Here is a 20,334-nt window from a genome sequence, read left to right as displayed (position 1 = left end):
CTGAGAGCGGGAGGAGGCAGCGGGCCTAGGCCCCGCCCACATGCCGGGCGTTTGACGTCAGTGCGGCGGAGCGAGCTGGCTTGAGGGTGAAACCAAAAGAGAAAATGCTGGAAAATCTCAGCAGGTCCGGCAGCATCTGTGAGGAGAGAAAAGAGCTGACGTTTCGAGTCCAGCTGACCCTTTGTCAAAGCTAAAAGGCAATAATCTGCAGGTTTATGGATTGAGTGTGGGAGGGAACCACTGTGAAAGGGAGGAGCCGGGGGATTAAGTCCCCCCCGCCTACATGCCGGGCGACTGACGTCAGTGTGTGAAGCACTGAAAGGGGGCGGGGCCGGCGCATGTTAGGCCCCGCCTACATGCCGGCCGACAGACGTCAGGGTGTGAAGCACTGAAAGAGGGAGGGGCCGACGCATGTTAGGCCCCGCCTACTACATGCCGGGTGCCTGACGTCAGTGCGACGGCGCGAGAGGGGGGTGGGTCAGTGGGCGGGGTCAATGACGTTGAGCGTATGGCGGCGAGTTCCGTGTTTACACCCGGAGGACGGAGTAGGAGGCGCGCGCGCGGTGTCAGTGAGGTGAGAGGCCGGCGGCGGCGGAGAACAACAGCACCAAGCAGCAGCAAGAGCTATCTATAAAAGAGGGAGATAAGCGGCGATGCATCCGGCAGCTTGAGAGACAGAGAGCGAGAGAGAGGAGGAGGAGGGAGGAGGTGAAGAGGGCAAAGAAGACGGAGCTGTCGGGGCGCTCGCGGAACGGCATGTTTTCCAGGAAGGCTCATGGAGACGTCAAGAAATCTACACAGAAAGTTCTGGACCCAAAGAAGGACGTGCTGACCCGCCTCAAGCACCTGCGGGCTCTGCTGGGTGAGTAAGCGGGCGGCAGGGCCGTGCCTGAGGTAGAGTGGGCTTTGTGGCCTCGTTGTTTTCAACCTCCCCCCCGCGGCCACACACTCTCCCTCCAGCCGCCAAAGGGCATCTCAATAACCAGTCCCAACTAGCGGGCAGGCCTTTCGTCCAACATTGCCTTTCCCTGCCCAAAGCATCAGGAGGAGGGGATGGATGCAATTCCGTTAAACCCTCTCCTTCCCTCAAAAATAAAACACACACCATAGAATTAATTCAATCACTTATTTCTATTCACAGCACTGCACGTTCAGCCCAGGGCATCTTGGTGGCAAACCTGCGCTGATTGTGCAGGCACACAATTATCTGGAGCTGTCACATTTTCTTTTAGCTGGCCAGGATAAGCTGTGAATTTTCTATGGTACCCTGATCAGGGTTTCTTCCCTCACGCCAGATTTTCTCCTTTGAAAATTGCTCTTGACCTGTCCTTCGCAGAACAGTTGTGAAGTTCAGAATTACATGAGCTTTCTCCCCTCCACCGCCGCCCCCCCCCCAAAGTTTATGATTTTCGTGCATTATGCATTAGATTATCATGCAACAAAGGCCTGCCTTGTATGTAACTTGGGAGAAAGTATCCGAGTTCTCAGTCCCAAGTATTTAGTTAGGCAAGGTTCTACATTCGTGTGTATCGGATGTTGATTTTAATGCATAAAAGTTACATGTGCATGCTTATTTTCTTAGCTAAAACACAAAGGTTCCACTGAGTTCTGCAAAATGGCTTGATACGTGTGTGCTGCGAGTATGCTTGAAAGTAGGTATCTGAAAAAGATGTGTTTGACTTACGAGCATAGTGTATATTTTGCTGGAAACCCGTGATGATTTCTGTTTTACTGGCCCCATTTTCAGCGGGGAAGTTGACGTTATATCGGAAGGCAAGGACTAGCTCCCTGGGAATGTTGCAATGTTTGCGGTGTTAAAGTTTGGAAACGATTGAACTTTGTGTGGTGCATTAATAGATTTTTGGTAAACAAGGGGATGAGAGGCTATCGGGGGTTGGCAGAATTAGGAATTTGAGGTTAAAACCAAGCGAGCAGAGCGGACACAAGGGGCCGAGTGGTCCACTCTTGCTGCTGCTTCCTGTGTTAATTGTAATGTGTATAGATAGACTCTTGAATGTTTTGGATTTTTGTGTGTACTGAATTGTTACACTGTTTAGAATAAGTAATCTGAAGTATAACATTTGAAGCAGTTAATATTTGATATTGGACTTTTGTAAGTTTCATGAATCATAGAATCATAGAATCATAGAAACCCTACAGTGCAGAAGGAGGCCATTCGGCCCATCGAGTCTGCACCGACCACAATCCCACCCAGACCCTCCCCGCTAATCCCTTTTTTTTTTTACCCGCTAATTTACCTGCTAATCCCTCTAACCTACGCATCCCAGGACTCTAAGGGGCAATTTTTAACCTGGCCAATCAACTTAACCCGCACATCTTTGGACTGTGGGAGGAAACCGGAGCACCCGGAGGAAACCCACGTTTCCTGGTGGAGATGCCGGCGTTGGACTGGGGTGGGCACAGTAAGAAGTTTTTTTTTGTACTTTTCCAATTCAATCAAATCAAATCCAATTCAGAGTCTCAACAAGTTGAGACATTTCAGATCCAGGCTGACAAGACAGGGCAAGCGACCAAATTGCCCTGTCCTGGGCCTGATCTGATTGGAGGAGCAAAGCAACACCTCCTCCAAGACTTGAGCTCATTTGCATCTTAGCCAAAAGGCCGAGATGCTGCTTTTAAAAATTGCTTCAGTGTAATCTAATGACCTCAACCAAGTGCAGCATCCAATCCATACTACACTTGATCTTAGCCAAAAGGCCGAATAAGAAGTTTCACAGCACCAGGTTAAAGTCCAACAGGTTTATTTGGAATCACGAGTTTGGAGTGTGGATCCTTCACCTAATGAAGGAGCAGTGCTCCGAAAGCTCGGGATTCCAAATAAACCTGTTGGACTTTAACCTTGTAAGTTTCAGACAGCTTTCTTTGGTAATGAAGAGACTGAAATACCTTTTTGTTAATATTTGTGTATATTTGCTGCTTGCTGCGAAGTTTCTTTACACAAGTTGCACAACTGAAGTTAAAGTAAGGTTAAATAAGGCAGGCTATGAGTAAGCACACTGTCCTGAGCTGAGACCTTGATACGAGCACTTTATTTGTGGTAGTACATAAATTTCTGATTTTTATTAATTGAGAATCAATGCGAATTGCTTTGCCTTCAACTCTGTGGTGAAGAGCCTAAACTTCTGCATCTGTTTTGGGCAGCATGGCGGCACAGTGGTTAGCACTGCTGCCTCAGAGCCAAGGGACCCGGGTTTAGTTCTGACCTTCGGTGACTGTGAAGTTTGCATCATCTTCTTGTGCCTAGGTTTCCTCTGGGTGCTCTAGTTTTCCCCCTCATTCCAAAGGTGTGCAGATTGGCAATGGTAAATTGCCCCTTAATGTCTATTACAAACTACCACAAATCAAGTGCTCGTATCAAGGTCTCAGCTCAGGACAGTGTGCTTACTCGTAGCCTGCCTTATTTAACCTTCCTTTAACTTCAGTTGTGCAACTTGTGTAAAGAAACTTCGTAGCAAGCAGCAAATAAACCCAAATATTAACAAAAAGGTATTTCAGTCTCTTCATTATCAAAGAAAGCTGTCTGAAACTTGTAAGGTTAAAGTCCAACAGGTTTTGGAATCCCAATCTTTCAGAGCACTGCTCCTTCCTAGTGTCAGGATTAGCAGGATAAATACATGGGGTTACAGGGATAGGATCTGGATGAGATTGTTGTTGGTGCAGGCTCACTAAGCCAAATAGCCTCCTCTGGACTGTACGGATTCTGTGTAGTTTGAAGAATGATAGATCCACAATTCCCAGACCAGTTTGTAGACTGTATCAAATATTTTATAAATAGTTCTGCTTAAGTGAGGTTTTGTTCAAGAATTAGCCATCTGTATGTATTCTAATGCTATTTAAATTTACTGTGTAGCACCATGAGGTGTGCCGTTTGATGTGAATTTTGTGCTTATCAAAGTAAGCAATGCTGATGTGGGGAATGGAGCATTTCAGTTTCTGGTGTCAACAAAATGCCCTCCTGGGTCAGGTTGTCATGGTTAGATACAAAGTAAAATTCTCTGTACTCTGACCAAGCAATGTGACTCTGTTCCAACCTCCAGCACCCCAGTTTGCAGTATTGTTGAGTTTTTTTCGCTGTCTGATATTGAATGAGATTGCTTTTATGTGGTTAATTGGGAACAGTTTAATGCTGGATGCCAAACTCATTGACAACTGGATTGAGACTTAAGGTGATTTTGCATAGGATTTGTATTGCCAGCTAGGAGAGTTTTTCGTTGCATCAGTTCTGATTATATTTGAACTAGGGTCCTCGACATGAAAGTCTAGTATCATAACTCACTGATTCATCTAATTTCCCCTCGATCAAAAAAATAAATAATTTTGACTTGAATGCCTGGCATCCTTAACTTCAGATTTTTGGAAGGTTTTTTTGCTCGTGATCATTTGCAGATCAAAAATAAGTGGTGCACTGATTTTTTTCAATTGAGTTCGACCTATTTAGATCGCAGGTGGATCATCCATGGCACTGCCCACAGAAAATCTGAATAAAATGAGTTTGAGTGCATGAATGCTGCTGTAAGTGTACTTATGGGGATGTGTCTTTTGGAATTGGAGGTCCTATTAACAAGTCGAAGAGCCTGTGTGTTTATGACAAAGTCATTATAATGAGGAAAATCCAATGGGGAAGCCACCAAGGTTTATTTCAGAGTCACTATCGTCGTCATTATTGAGTCGCTGTAACTGTCCTCCACTTTTGTCACTGATGTTTTGTTTTGGAATGGGTGTGACTTTGCAGTTGACTTTTATCCACTACAGCTGTGTCTCTGCTTCCAGGTTGTAATTGTCATTGGCTAATTCAAGGACAACTCGTCTGCATTTTAGTTACACCACCTCCACACAGGCCTTACTTATTTGTGTGTCGGCACCCAGGTGCACCTCTTTCAATATTGTACCGTTTAGTTTATTTTTCTTTTTCTTAAAGTTACAAAGCCAATGTGCAGAGTGGACCGGGCAAGCCCTAATTCATCTCCTTGCTTGCTCCAAAAATCAATTCAAATTGAATCCACTTCAAGGTCCTTAATAGAGGGATATACAGGATCCAAGTTGACAAGTAAAGGCATTACACCTGATCTTGGGTTTGATCTGATGCTTGATGTTAGTTGCCTCTCCTATCTTTTCATGACCACGCACATTTACATTAGTGTGAGGTAATTCAATTTGGATCCAACAAAGGCAAATCAAAATTTGTTTCCAGATGCTTAATCATCTGAGGCAGCTGGCACTTTCAGGAATTAACCAGACTACTTTACTATCTGGTTATATGCAAGTGGTCATGGGCATTACCAAGTATTATTGTTATAGTATCGACTTGGCAGATAAATTAATGATGCCCAAGTAAGGAGTAACAATACCACATGCATGAAAAACTGAATACATGGTAGCTTTTTTGTATCTGATCCATTGAATCCTTTTAACATTTTAAACATAAACTGGTCAATTTTCTAAACTCAACGGAGAGGGACTACAGTCCAAATTCATGCTACGTGTCCTCATCATTTAACCCTTTAAACCGTGGTATAATTTTGGTGATTCAGCCTTGTATCTTCTCAAAGCCAAATATATTCTTTGATGTGAGGTGCTTAAAACCGAATGCAGTACTTCAGCTGGGACCCCACCAAAGCTCTGTGCAGCCCCCTTTAGATAAGAGCAAACTTCCCAGTAGTTTTTTCTTTTTGTACCTGTCCACTAGATTTTACTGATTTGTGTATCTGGATATCCAGGCCCCGTTGCGTTTTCTGTCTTTCACCATTACTGGAAAAGTTCTGCTTTTTCTTTATTGGATCCAAGTTGAATTACCTTACCTTTTCATGATCATACACAGTACTTCAGTGTAAGAATGGCCGTATAAACTAAATGGTACGGTTTTGAAAGGGGTACATGAACAATTGACCTGGGTGTCCAGACAAAAATCTTTCAAAGGGGCAGAGCTGAAACTTATTAGGCAAACCGCATATGCACTGTGAGTTCAAGAAGCAGGTCAGAGGGTGGGAATTCTGTGGCGAGTTACTTGCCTCGCAACTATCTGCAAAGTTCAAGTCAGGTCTGTGATAGATTACTCCCCAGTTGCTTTAATGAGCGCAGCCGCAGGAACACTCCAGTAGCTTGACGTCATCCAGGGCTAAACAGCCTGCTTGACTGGCATCCCACCCATCACCTGAAATATTCACTGCCCTTTCCACTGGTGCACATTGGCAGCAGCGTGTCATCTATAATAGGCGCTGCAGCAATTCGCCAAGGCTCCTTGGACAGCATCTTCCAAACCTGCGACCTCTACTTTCTGGAAAACCAAGATAGCAGGTGCACGCTCCCCTCCAAGTAACATACCTTGGAAACCTAACTTGGAAATACATTGCCATTCCTTCACTGTCGCTGGCCAAATTGCTGGCATTCCCTCCCTAATAGCACTCTGTATCTACACCACATGGGCTGCACCGATTCAAGAAGGCAGCTTAGCACCAGCACCATTTTACAATTGGGGGTGGGCAGTAAATGCAGATCTTGCCAGAGAGACCCAAATCCCATGAATAAATGTTAAAAAATTAATAAATTGTTTTTCAAAAGAAATTTCAAGATCCTTAGCCTTATTTTAAAAAAAGGCAGAGTACAAGTCTAAGGACATAAAATTCACTAAATTCCTGGTTAGATTTTGTGTCCGGTTTTTAGGGTCTCAAAGGCTTGGAGATGATGTGAAGGAAGTTTATCAGAATTGCACTGGAAGTGAGGAAATTCAGTTCTGTGTAGAAATTGGAGAAGCTGGGATTGTTCTCCTTGGAGTAAGAAACATTAAGGAGAGATTTATTCGGGGCGTTTAGATTTCTCTGGAGTAGATGGGGGAACACTGTTTCCACTGGAAGGGTGGAAATGGAGAAAATTGACAAAGGTGAAAGAGTCCCTCGAGTCCATACGACATGCACTGCCCAAACTCAAGGAAGCTAGGTGGTGGTACCCATTTATTTCTTTTCTTTGTGTATTGTTCTGAACTCAAGACCGTTAACTATTAAAAAGAAAATCAAACTCTCAGTTATTAACTGAATGAATCATACAAGTTTTGAACAAAAACTTTTACAAGAGTTAAACAAAGCAAGTTCTGCTAACTTAACGCTATTTCATAAACACTAACTCTGTGCTCAAAAATCTCAACAGCACCTTCCTAGGTTATTTCCGATGTCCTTCTGATAATGTAGCAACCAGAACTACACGCAATACTCCAAACGCTGCCTAACCAAGGTTTTATATAGCTGCAACATGATTTCCCAACTCCTGTACTCAATGCTCTGGCTGATGAAGCGAAGCATGCCACGTGCCTTCTTAATCACCTTGAATTAGTGTTGCCACTTTTAGGGAACTATGGACCTGCACGCCCAGATCCCCCTCTATGTTAATGTTCGAAGAGTTCTGCCATTTACAGTATAATTCATACTGTATTTGATCCTCCAAAATGCATCACCTCGCGCTTGTCCAGGTTAAACGCCATCTGCCATTTCTGTGCCCAAGTCTCCAATCTATCTATATCCTGTTGTATCCTCAGACAATCCTCGGCACTATCAGCAACTCCGCCACTCTTCGTGTCATCCGCAAACTTACTAATCAGACCATTTACATTTTCCTCCAGATCATTTATATATGCTACAAGCAACAGAGGTCCCAGCACTGATCCCTGCGGGACACCACTAGCTACAGATCTCCATTCTGAAAAACACCCTTGCGCTGCTACTGTCTTCTGTAACCAAGCCAGTTCTGTATCCATCTAGCCAGCCCACCCTGAATACAGTGTGATTTTAATTTTTGTACCAGTCTGCCATGTGGGACCTTGTCAAATGCCTTACTAAAGGCAATATAAACTACATCCACAGCCCTTCCTTCAAGATTTTCTTTGTCACTTGTTCAAAAATCTCAATCAAGTTGGTGAGACATGACCTTCCCTGAACAAAACCATGCTGCCTGTCACTAACTAGCCCATATTCCTCCAAATGTGCATATATCCTGTCCCTTGGTATCTTCTCCAAAAGCTTCTCCATCACTGATGTCAGGCTCACCGGCCTATAGTTTGCTGGATCATCTGTTTCCTTTCTTAAACAAGGGAACAATATTGACTATTCTCCAGTCCTCTGGAATCTCACCTGTGGTCAAAGAGGATGTGAAGATATCTGTTAAGGCCCCCTCCTCCGCAGTAACCTGGGATAGATTCCATCTGGCCCTGGGGACTTGTCTACCTTAATGCAATTTAGGATACTCATCACTTCCTCCTTTGATACATTGACACTCCCGAGAGCGTTCACACACTGACCTCAACATCCGTCATGTCCTTCTCCTTGGTGAATACTGATACAGAGTACTCATTAAGGATTTCACCCACTTCCTATGGTTCCATGCATAACTTCACTTTAATGTCCTTGAGTGGGCCTACTCTTACTCTTGCTATCCTCTTGCTCCTAATGTATGCCTAAAAACCCTTGGGATTCTCCTTGACCCTGTTTACTAAAGACATTTCATGGCCCCTTTAGCCCTCCTAATTCCACTTTAAGTTCCTTCCTACTTGCACTGCAATCCTCAAGGGCTTTGTCAGTTTTTAGATCTATCGACTCTACAGTTTCCTTTTTAGAAAAAGAATTGCATTATAATGCACTCCAATCACCATAGATATTATTCTATTATTGAATTAATTTCCTAACCCAGGGTGGAAATGATTCTTGGCATAATACATTTGTTACAACTCCATATTCTGGAGCAAAAAAGTGCAGGAGGTTCTGTTTTTCTCCACGTTTTCACATGGTTGTTAATTGTATCAGGTGCTACAGACCAAATTTTTGTAAGACCGTTATGCTGGATGAATATGGTGTCTCAAGTCAGATTGCCATGGATGATGGGAGGATCACAGGAGTGGAGGTAGCTGCAAGGGAATGAAAAAATGGTGATTTGAAGATTTTGAGTAGTGAATTATTGGGTATGATGTAGAGGGTTGGATGCAGGGGATGGGGTGAGAAAAGCTGGGCTTTTAATACTTATATTGATGGTGAGGGTTATGTGATGTAAGTGCAGGAACGGCTCAGTTTACACAAGCTCTGGTGCTACTCATCTTTTAGTCCTTTTATTTATACTGATGCACCTCCCATTATTATGTAATCCTGGAGTGTATACTCTGCTATGTTCCTGGAAGATCCAGGTTAAATTTGGGTGATGGGGAGTTGAGTAGAATCAAGAAAATCCTCGTTTCATCAAGGTGGTCGGAGAAAGCCGGGATGGGGCCTTTTTGCCAGTTAGCTGGTGAGCAGGCGGACACTGACAATGTTGTAGACATCGCGATGATGGCTACCATTGTGAGTAAAGTGATGGATGGCAGCCTCGGCTTGGTGCTCACATTGAACTGCAAGATACCTGAAAGAAAATGGATGAAGCGGAGGAAAGAATCCCGTCAGTCGAGGGGACGATTTCCTCAGTGGAAATCCTACTGCATTGTTTGTCGGACAACCTGGCTAATTCTAGGAGATGGGGCTGGAGAAGGAATGTCACTGTGCCTGATTTCCCGAGAGGAGCTGAGGATAAATTCCTGGCTGAATTTGAGAACTGGCTGCCGTGCTTTCATAGTCTCGATTTCAAGGCTGGGCATTTCATGTTCAAAGAGGCATTCTGTATCCAGTCTTCGAGATATGGGGCTGGTTATACACCCCCATCGCCGGCCTTGTGTTGTCTTGACCTCGGTGTTCATCAAGGGGGGCTTAGGCCGCTGACTGCAGTTGAACCTCACTACCTGCCGGGTCCAGATCTCTCTCTACTGGGGCTTCTGGGCAATGACGCAACGGAGGTGCAGAGGCTTCAGTGAAACTATGGATGGATCCATGATGTTGCTTGACAATCGTGCCAAGGCTATGTTATCCTGCAGTTCATCATTAAAACTGAACTACTCCCCTTGTGATTATAATCCTGATTTTATGATGTTGTCTTTCGTGCTGACAAGGGTGTTTGATATATGTCCACTGAGGTGTATGTCATCTGTTATCCTGTTAATCTTTGAAAACCAGGGATAACTATTTATTTATAATGGAATTCATCCACTGGTATGCTCTAGTGGTGGAATTGAGGGAGATCTTAGTTTAAACTACGTAACCGTTTGCATTCAATCTTGGGGACACCGGGGGAGTGGGGTGGGTAAGGGGTCTGCCTACCCTGCTTATGGCACTGTGTCAAATCCAGACTCCTGGGGTCTAGTGTTTATAGTACGGAGATGTTTTCTTTGCTTGTGGGCTAATGGGTCGTCATCATGCTAGGTTGCTTGTATGCCATCAAGGTTGTGGAGTTGGGAATATATGCTGGTGCATACATGGGTGTTGTCGGGAATCCTTGGCTGTCTTTTTTGGATTGGTTTCTTATATATTCTTTGGCTGCACAGATTGTGACAATGGCTACTTGGTAATTTGGCTCCTGGAATATATGGTGAGCACATTATCCTGCTGGGAGGACAAGATTCTTGTCCTCCTTCGAGAAATCCTGACTGTGGATGTCTGGATGACGACTTCTGTTGCTGGGGTTTCCTTGATGGAGGGGATAATGGGTGGAATCCTGTTGATGGCGGGACTTGAATAGCGTCTTAGGTATGACTGGAGATACAGGAAGTTTTTTTAAATTGAAACCCAGGGGTATCATAGAATCTACAGTGCAAAAGGAGGCCATTCGGCCCATCGAGACTGCACCTTCCACAATCCCACTCGGGTCCTATCCCCATAACCCCCATGCATTTACCCTAGCTAGTCCCCCTGACACTAAGGAGCAATTTAGCATGGCCAGTCAACCTAACCAGCACGTCTTTCGGACTGTGGGAGGAAACCGGAGCACCCGGAGGAAAGCCACGCAGACACGGGGAGAACATGCAAACTCCACACAGGTGGTGACCCAAGCTTGGAATCGAACCCGGGTCTCTGGCGCTGTGAGGCAGCAGTGCTAACCACTGTGCCACCATGCCGCCCCAAGAGTAATCCTGGCCTGTTGGCCCTTTTATTTATGTCATTGTTCAATGTTTATCTTTGCTGGATAGGTTAGGGCAGTAGCTACTTTGATTATCCATTCCCAGGTCCAATGGAGAATATAGTAGATGAGAGAGTAGGCTGTCCTCCCCTAAGATTTCCCCTTTTGGAAACTTCTGGACAACACTCTTCCTTGAGCTTTAGGTTCTTCTGTTTCTCCTATGAGGTTATGTTCCTGATATCCAGCATGTGAGAGTGTATGCTATCAAACTGTCATGTCTATATGGTATAATCCTCTTTCTGAGGTTTCCTTTCGCCACCTTGGTCAGTGGGGTGCTGATATGGGCTCCAATTTATTATATTTGATTCCATGAGATTTCCCTCCGTCTTGTTGGGCGGGGGAGGATTGTGTCTTTCCCCGAGATATCTATCTGTGGGTGTCTTGATGATCATCTCCCTGTTGGTGGGGTTTTCTTGGTGGGGAAATGGGTTAGATTTTCCAACCGATGGTGGGACTTGAGTGCCACCCCTGGTGTGGCTGGAGATGAGTGAGGCTTATTTTGTGATGAGCCCAAGCATGGTGTGAGAATCCTTGTCTTATTGACTCTTTTATCTATGTCAATATCCCTTACTTTATTTGGTTGTTTAGGCTAGGAAAGCAGTTACTTTGAAAATTCGTACCGAGAAAGCATGGAGATTGTTATAGGTTAGGTCTCCCTAGTAGAAGGTATCCTGTTTTTCGTGTGGTCCAAGGGTAAGTTTAGATACCTGGGCTCTGTTTAAACTGCACTCTTCCCTTTTGTCTGTGTAGCTCTGCTCCTTTTGTCCTGTGTGTGAGTTTACACTTTAATTTGGGATTGTCTTTGGTTTGGGATTGTATCCACTTTGTGGTATTCTTTCATTGTTCAGATGTTTTGGGGTGCTGTTTTGGGCTCCAGTTTGTTGTATTTGACTCCACTGGGGCTCCTGTGTGATATGTATGATACTTGTTATCCTGTGGACAAATGCCGGCATCTCCACATCATGACAAGGGTGTGCACCATTGTGCCATCTGTTTATCCTGATATCCCCACTCTATCCTTTCATTATCCAAATGAAGCAAGGTGCTGATTGCATTTACAACAATTACAATGAATTGTAATTGATATTCAAAACCAATTGTAATATTTGTTGGACTTTTCTGTATGTATATATGGAAAAATGATAATGCTGTACTGTACCAATCCTTGAGGGTTTTTGCATTGTTCAGAAAAATGGGAAAATCTTTAAAAATATTTTTCTAAAAGCTTATTTAGATCAAAATCCAATTAGTCCTGGGGGTACACCTGAGATCTTAATTTTCTAAATTGATGGGAAGAAATTGGGCATATGTAGGATAGAAAGTTGCTCTTATCTACTAGAAAGTAATTTGATTTTCTTTCTAGCATAGGAGGATTTGTTGTTTGCAGTTTGTCATAAAGAATGTGTTATACCATTGGAATGGTGGAGGCTGTAAACATGTTGACAGCTAAAAAGGAAATGTGGTAATGTGATTGTCAAAGCATATAATGACTTGATTTAATGATGTATATGCATTTAGCTAATGATTGTTGCAGCTTTTCCGTGTGTTTGCTTTGAGTGAAAACCATTTAATCACTTGGTCTTGTGAAGTGATTTTTTTTCATTAAGAGTTATAGTCTCTCAATTCAAAGCTTTATGTGCATTTTTAAATAAAATGTTATGCTGCACATCCCTCGATGCAGGAAAACTAGTGATTGTGTTACACGCACATGAATAAATTGGATCTCCATGCACAAAAAAGACGGTATAAGCCTTTCAAGCTTCTTTTCTCCATCTTCGCCCTCTTTTTCACGCTCATCATCCTCACTCCCACCTGAAGCCAACTCCTCATATTCTGTTCTCATTCTTTTCTCACTTTTAACCCTCCATCTCTCTGAGCCTTGGGAGAGATGGAGAGAATCCAGTGACCCTTTACATTGCTCTAGCATTTTCCAGTGTTCCAAGCCCAAACTGAAGTTGGTTTTGCATCAACCAAAAAGCTGGCAGCTTCAAGGGATGGATCCAAGAAGTTTGTGGGCAGTGTTGACTCACTGGTCACACCTTGAACATTGCAGCCTTAAGGTGTTCACCAGAATATTGATCTCTCTCTCAATTAAACAATGGAAAACATTTTGGCTGATAACAGATTTGCACAATAATGTTATAAAGCAAGAATCAAAGTAGTTATAAAATTAAACTATTGAACCAAAACTGTCATTCACAATTGCAAACTACCACTTGTGTATTTGTCCAATTGCATGAGTAAGAGACAGTAGTCGTAAGATTTCCAACATCCCTAGCCTTTTATCTACCTTCCCATTTAACCTTCAAGTTCTCCCTTGGGCATCTGAGAAAGTCAGTTTTGACCTTGTCATCATGCTGGCTGAGTAATGCCAAGTTGCTATTTTTAAACAAAATGTTATGTTATATTTTCACTAATGTAAATGCTTATGATTTTTAGGCTATGAATAATCTCAGCTGAGGGCAGAAGTACTGAATTGAACTGAATGAATATTGCATTTTTGTGATAAATTTTGAGCTAATTTTTTTCCTCCCTTAGCTCAATAATTCATTATTTGATTGTGTTTGCCAGCATTTACATGATATGACTTGATTAGTCTTGAAATGGGCATTTGCTTCCAAGGACCCCATGCTGATCAAGTTTTCGATTACTTTGAAAAGCCAGGATGTTAAGCAAGAATATTAGGGTGGCGGGAGGTCAGGTGGTGTTTTGCATCCGTTTAGGGTGATGTCTTGTAAACTGGTTTTACCAAATTTGGTAAGTAACGGTGCCCCATCCATCGGTAAATTTCCCCACAAGGTATTTAATTTCATTAATTTGTTTTACTGTTTTAGGAACATAACAATGGGAGTAGGTCCTGGTGCCTGTTCCTGAAGTTAGAGCGCTTGATTTCCACCTTAATTTAATATGGTTTTACTCCCTAATTATTTGATGCCTTACCTAACAATATTATAGTGCATTGGAGAATTTTATGTAGTCATTCATTTAATCTAAAAAGAATGCCAGTTGTGATGTATGTTCATGGGGAAATGGGAAGAAAAGAATACAAAAAATCAAATTTAGAAACACTCGGATTAGTCTGCAAGTGTGACCTTGAGCCTCCATTTTAATGTTCCACCTTCCTCTCCTTGGGATGTCTCCATCCTTGGCCTGTTGCACTGTTCTAATGAAGCTCAGTGCAGGCTGGAAGAGCAGCTAACCTTTCGACTCTGCACTATAAAGCCTTCCAGACTCAACACTGAATTCAACACTTTGAGACCATAATCTCTGGCTCCCTCATTTTATTTTTCATGTTTTTAATTCCGGGCACAGTTGTTCATTATTCTGCCATTTACACCCATTCTGGACAAAGCTTTTGTGCCATGAGATCTTTTGTCAGTTAATCTTTCGCACCTTTTACCCTATCATAGACCTTCCCTTTTGTTCCTGTTTCACGTTGCATCTATTACATTTCTATCTTCCAGCAGTTCTGAAGAGGGTCTGAAACGTTAACTCTGGTTTTTCCCTCTTCGCAGGTGCTGCTAGACCTCCCGAGTATGTCAAGCAATTTAACTTAAAAATGCTGGATTTTATATAACGTGTACATTTTCCTCCCTCATCCTAATAATGGTAGTTGTTAGACAAATGAGAAAAGACAGTAAGTTTCCAAGGAAAGAGAAATTGCTCGTAATTTAGTTGTTGTGTCTTTATTATAAATTGACTTGAATCAAAGCTCCCATTCATACAATTATTATTTTCTTTACATATAGCCTCATGGTGAAAATAGGTAATGCAAGGTTATACTTTTAAATTTTAGATTGAGCATTTTTTTTTGGTTTCTAGATAAAGTGCAAAAGTCCAGTTAATCGATGTAGAATGCCAACTTAATGTGTGGTGTCCCAAAATGAAATGCAACTTCTGAAAACTTTCTGAATTCTTGCATGCTTCTAAAGTGGATACGGAGGGTTGTCAGTTTTTGGAATTCTCTTCCATAGAGAGCAGCGGAGGCTGGATCGTTGCTTATATTTAAGGCTGTTTGATTTTTGATTACAAAGGAGTCGCCGGTTATGGGGGGCAGACAGGAAAGAGAAGCTAAGGCTACAATCAGATCTGCCAACATCTGTTGATTGTGGCGCAGGTTTGATGGGCCAAATGACCTACTCCCATTTCTTATCTTAAAAATGAAATATTCTGTCTAGCATTTTTTTCTACCCAAGTCTTGAATAATATAAAATGGGTAATAAGGTTTGTGCAGTGCTTATTTTATAAACAGTTGCAGTATAGAATAGGAGAGAACTAAATGTCAGTGTACTGTATCTTTCCACTGAATTTAGGTGATTTTGTAGTGCGAGGATACTTTTCCATCTGTGCTTTATATTATTTTTCTATCCAGAGGGGAATGGAAGACAGAGAAGTTTTTGTCTTAGTCCATTTGCAGCCATTGCCAAATGGCCACAGCAAAGTAATTTAGCAATTGTTTGGGATCCTCGAATTTTGCCAAAGGATCCAAGACCACCACTTTTTTAAAAAAAAATTAGGTTAATCAACTTTTTCAATATTGTAGCCAAATTAAATTTGCAGTTTCCACACACCTTTCCCAAGGCTTAAAACTTTATGACATATGGGAAATAATAGGCTTGCATTTTATGTAATGTCTTTCACAACTTTATGATGCTGCAAATGCTTTATAGCCAACAAAGTACCTTAAATTATGGCATATTAGATGACCCCTGTTTTTTTAAGCTCTAAAAATTGTATTAGGTCAAATCCCCCTTATCACCATGACAAGCTATACTCACATTAGTAGTTAGCATTAATTTTTCATCCACAAATGCATGTTTTACTTACCTTGTAACTAGGTGTAATAGATTGAGCAGGTGATACAGGCAGTGTTGTGAAAATGTACAGAAGTTTAAGGCATGCCCGCTCTGTCGGATTCCAATGATATTTCTAAAAAGCGACTAAACTCCCCCATGCCACTTGTTCACTTTTTATCATATAAATTGACCCCTGTTTTGGAGAGATTTATTTGAGGCTTCAAAGGTCCATAGAATCCTTGCAATGCATGAAAAGGTCATATGGCCCATCGAATCTACACCAACTCTCAAAATGCATCCCACACAGGTCCTCCTTCCGCCCTATCTCCTTAACCCCATGCATTTACCATGGCCAATCCACCTAACTTGCACATCTTTGGACTGTGGGAGGAAACTGGAGCACTGAGGAAACCCGTGCAAACTCCACACAGACAATCACCCAGGGCTGGAATGGACCATGGGTCTCTCGTACTGAGGCAGCAGTGCTAACCACTGTCAGCATGGCATCCTTGTATGTTAACATCTATGATACTTCAGAAGTAGGGTTGCTATTGTGACATGCGAAAAGGTATGCACAAGGTCTGTAGGGCCTAGTAAGAATGTATAGGAAGGAGCTAGTTCCCTTAGCAGAGAGGTAATTACCAGAGGATGCAGCTTTAAAGTAATTGGTAGAAGGCTTAAGAGGGGAGAACATTTTTCACTCGGGCTGTTGGGAGTCAGGGACTCATTGTCTTTAATTGAGGCAGAAATCTTCATCTTATTTAAAAAAAGCTCTTGGCGATGCACTTCAAGTATCATAATCTACAATGCCACAGACCAAGAGCTAGAAAATGGGATTGGGCTAAATTGCTATTTTTCGACCAACACAGACACAATTGCCAGAATTTTACCGTCTCGCCCGCCTCAGAATTGGAGCGGGTGAGGCTCGCAGAACGGCATTCTCTGTTGGCCTTGGTCTTGGGCGCGTGAGGTTGTAAAATGGGTCAAATGGCCAACTTCTTCGCCATCATTTTCTATGATTCTAGGATCCCACAAAGAACAATGGGATAATGACAAGGTAATCTATTTTTATGATGGTGAAAGAGGAATGAATATTGGACCTGACTCCCGGGAAATCTCCACTGTTCCTCTTTTACTGAGCCATGTGATCTTTTACACCCATTTGAGAGGGTAGGCAATCTTCCCAACAGTGAAGTATTCCATCATTCCTCAGTGAAGTGTTAGCCTAGGTGATGAGCTCACGTCTCTGGAGTGGAGTCTGAGTCTCTGACTCAAACAAGTGTGTTCCATTGTAATAAACTTATCATTTCTGAAAAAAAAGTGGAGCAGCAAGGGGCATGGGTATTAAGATACTGAACGTGAACATTTGAGGTTGGGAAATAGGAAAATATGCATTTCAGTTTAGAGAAAACGTCTCTCTTGTGTAAGTTTGTTAAACCAATCTGTATGGAAAAAGTTAGAAGGTATGGACCTGTAAAGTGGCTGCTGGAACAAGATGTTTGCTGAATTAGTAGTCTATTTCCGATAGTTTAAACTTAGCAATTTTTCTGTTGAATGCTTTAAGCTATTTTTCTAGTGCTTGTGCATTGTGCTCTTATTCATTTTTCGTGGAAGTGACTTGCTCAGCATTGTAGTTGTATTTGGGTGCGTTTTGCCTAAACAATTCAGGAACTCTAATTGTTGAACTGCCTATTAATTCTGATATATTAACTTACAGAAACACAGATACACAGGCCTATTGGGAGGGTGAGCTTGTTTGGATAACCAATTAGTTCGGATAATTGATGTTCAGATAAATTACTTGTCGCGATATCCTTAAGGTAGAATGTCTCCCATTTTATGCTGTCTCGAAGTAAAATGGGAGGAATCTATGGAGGTCTGCATGAATTTAAAAAAAAAGTTACAAAAATGAACAGTTGCAGGACACCTCAGTTATTTTGTATTCTTTCAGTGCATTTCACTGAATTTGCCTTTGCTTAGGTTTGTGTCCGTCGTTGGATGGTACATTCTTATCTGAACTAGATGGTGCCTGCAGGGCATGTGAGCTTTTCAGATTAAAGCAGATATCAGCAAAGAGCATTTGTAGTACCTTGTGTTCACTAAAAATATGGCAGAGCAGTTTATATCCATAAATGACCTTGATTAGAGATTGCCTGGAAATTTTTAACTGGGTAGTGTGATGTTATGTCAACTTGCCATGCTTGGATACGTGAAATAATGTTTTTTTTTGCAGACTATGGCTTAAAATTGCAGATTTCTTGTTGGAAATGCAAAAGAGTGGATAGCTGGAACTTGCTCTTTGTCAACTTTTGGCCTAAGCAGTAAACAATGAGTTATGGTTTTAAACGCCTGAGAGCAAAAGGCCCCCAAAAATTGCTTTAGGCAGTTGTAATTTTTAAATGTGGCGCACTGTAACCTTTGCCTTCCTCTGGGGCTTTTTAATATGCTCAATGTGTCACGTGCCCTGTTGGCACAATAGGTTTCTTTCTGTACGAAACTTGACAACAAGTAACACATTGTCTGCTGAGGTAACCATTGCCAGTGCTCTGAGTTGTCGGTTGATTTGTGGAGGTGGCAATAGAAAAGTTGTTAAATTGTTTGAACAATGTGGAGACTTAGAATTGAGTTGGTTTGTTCTGTAAAATATTTTCATTCACAGGTCAGTGCAGTTGTGGGTCGTTAAACATTTAGAGGAAAACTTGGGTGAGACCAAGGGCTGAAAAATGGGATTAGGCTGAATTCGGCTAATGTTAGCACAAGATTGGGCAAGATTTTACTGCCTCACTCGACCTGTCGCAAACTGGAAAATCTCATCCGAGGTCATCGGACCTACCCATTGTCCGCTCCTTGCCCGCTCTGATTCCGGTGGCAGGCGGGGCGGTAGAATTCCGGCGAATGGGTCACTTTGCTATAATTTTCGATAAACGCAGACAACAGAGGGATAATGACCAGATAATCGAGTGGTGTTGATTTGAGGAATAAATTATTGGCGGATTATCTGGTTAATTTACATTTTTAATTTAATAAACTGCCGTGCTGATATCCTACTCAAAAACTATCTACAGAAGAATTACTCTGCAGAGGTTATTGTTTATTTTGACATCTTAAAGAATCTGTGGGTTGGAATCTCAATTTTTAAACTGTAGCAGTGAAACCTGTTTTGGAGGCGATGGTGGCATAGAGGTAATGTCACTGGGCTAGTAATCCAGAAGCCCAGACTAATGCTACTGGGGACATGGGTTCAAATCCTATCATGGCAGCTGGTGAAATTAAAATTCAATTAATAAATCTGGAATATGAAGTTAATCTTCGTGATGGTGACCATCAAACTATCACTTGTTGATGTAAAACCTCATCTGGTTCATGAATGCCCTGTAGGGAAGGAAATCTGCCGTCCTCACCCGGTCTGGCCAACATGTGACTCCAGACCCACAGCAATGTGGTTGACTCTTAATTGTCCTCTGAAATGGCTGAGTGAGACACTCCGTTTCAGGATGGACAACAAGTGCTGTCCTGGCCAGCAACACCCATTGTAAAGGATAAACAGATGGAGGGTTTTGATTGACTAATTATCTTAAGCACACACAAAAAGGGACTGCTGGCCTTTTGTAATCAGTGGATGCCACAGGACTGGGGTGCATCATCACCCCCAGAAATTATATTTTGGTTTAGTTGGTTAAGTTTCCTTTGATGTTTTGTTTTAGTTAGAGTGCCCCACCAGGGACTGTCAACCTTTCTAATTTTTCTAATTTAATTTTGTTTTATTAAAAAGAGTATATAAAAAGGAGACTGCTGTGACTAGTGGGTACCATTGGGGGCTAGAGTTCATTCTCAATCCCACCCCCCTCCCCACCTCAAAGTAATTTTAATTTAATTAGTTTCCTCTGAAATTTTATCTTTTACTTTTTTTAAGTTTATTTACTTGTGTCACAAGTAGGCTTACATTAAATTAACACTGCAATGGGGTTACTGTGAAAATCCCCTAGTCACCACACTCCGGGGCCAATTCGGGTACACTGAGGGAGAATTTAGCATGGCCAATGCACCTAACTAGCACGTCTTTCGGACTAAGGGAGGAAACCAGAGCACCCGGAGGAAACCCACGCAGACACGGGGAGAACGTGCAGACTCCACATAGACAGTGACCCAAGCTGGGAATCAAACATGGGTCCGTGGCGCTGTGAGGCAGTAGTGCTAACCACTGTGCCACCATAAGGGGCTGCCACTTGTTAATTTGCCCATTTGTTTAATTGTTGTACAAGAAGGGTATAAAAAAGGACAGCTGGGACACTGGCGTGGTTAATAGCTAAGAGATAGGCATGTGTAATGCTGCTGCATTCTATAAATAAACGAATTAACAAGAAAAGGATTTTTATCTGACTTGGGATCCATTTGTCACAGTTACCCCCTGAGATGAGTGTGATACAGAGCTTGAAGGATGGCTCATTCCTCTGTCTCCGGAGGGATAATAGTTCACCAGCATGTAAACTGAAATCTTTTT

The 20,334-nt window shown here is 42.4% G+C and overlaps 1 protein-coding gene across 6 annotated transcripts in view; it reads left to right on the top strand.

The window, feature by feature from the left end:
• Nucleotides 1-525: 525 nt before the first annotated feature.
• Nucleotides 526-20,334, top strand: part of ralgapa2 (Ral GTPase activating protein catalytic subunit alpha 2) — a 487,945-nt gene continuing 468,136 nt past the window's right edge. For all 6 annotated transcript variants that reach the window (XM_078230304.1, XM_078230302.1, XM_078230299.1 and 3 more), the window contains exon 1: nucleotides 526-862. In XM_078230304.1, the coding sequence (XP_078086430.1) occupies nucleotides 757-862 (106 nt within the window). In that variant the 5' untranslated portion in view covers nucleotides 526-756. The remainder of the gene's footprint in view (nucleotides 863-20,334) is intronic.

This window comes from Mustelus asterias, chromosome 15, assembly GCF_964213995.1.
Source record: "Mustelus asterias chromosome 15, sMusAst1.hap1.1, whole genome shotgun sequence".
Taxonomy (NCBI): domain Eukaryota; kingdom Metazoa; phylum Chordata; class Chondrichthyes; order Carcharhiniformes; family Triakidae; genus Mustelus; species Mustelus asterias.
This window is presented reverse-complemented; position numbering and strand designations above follow the sequence as displayed.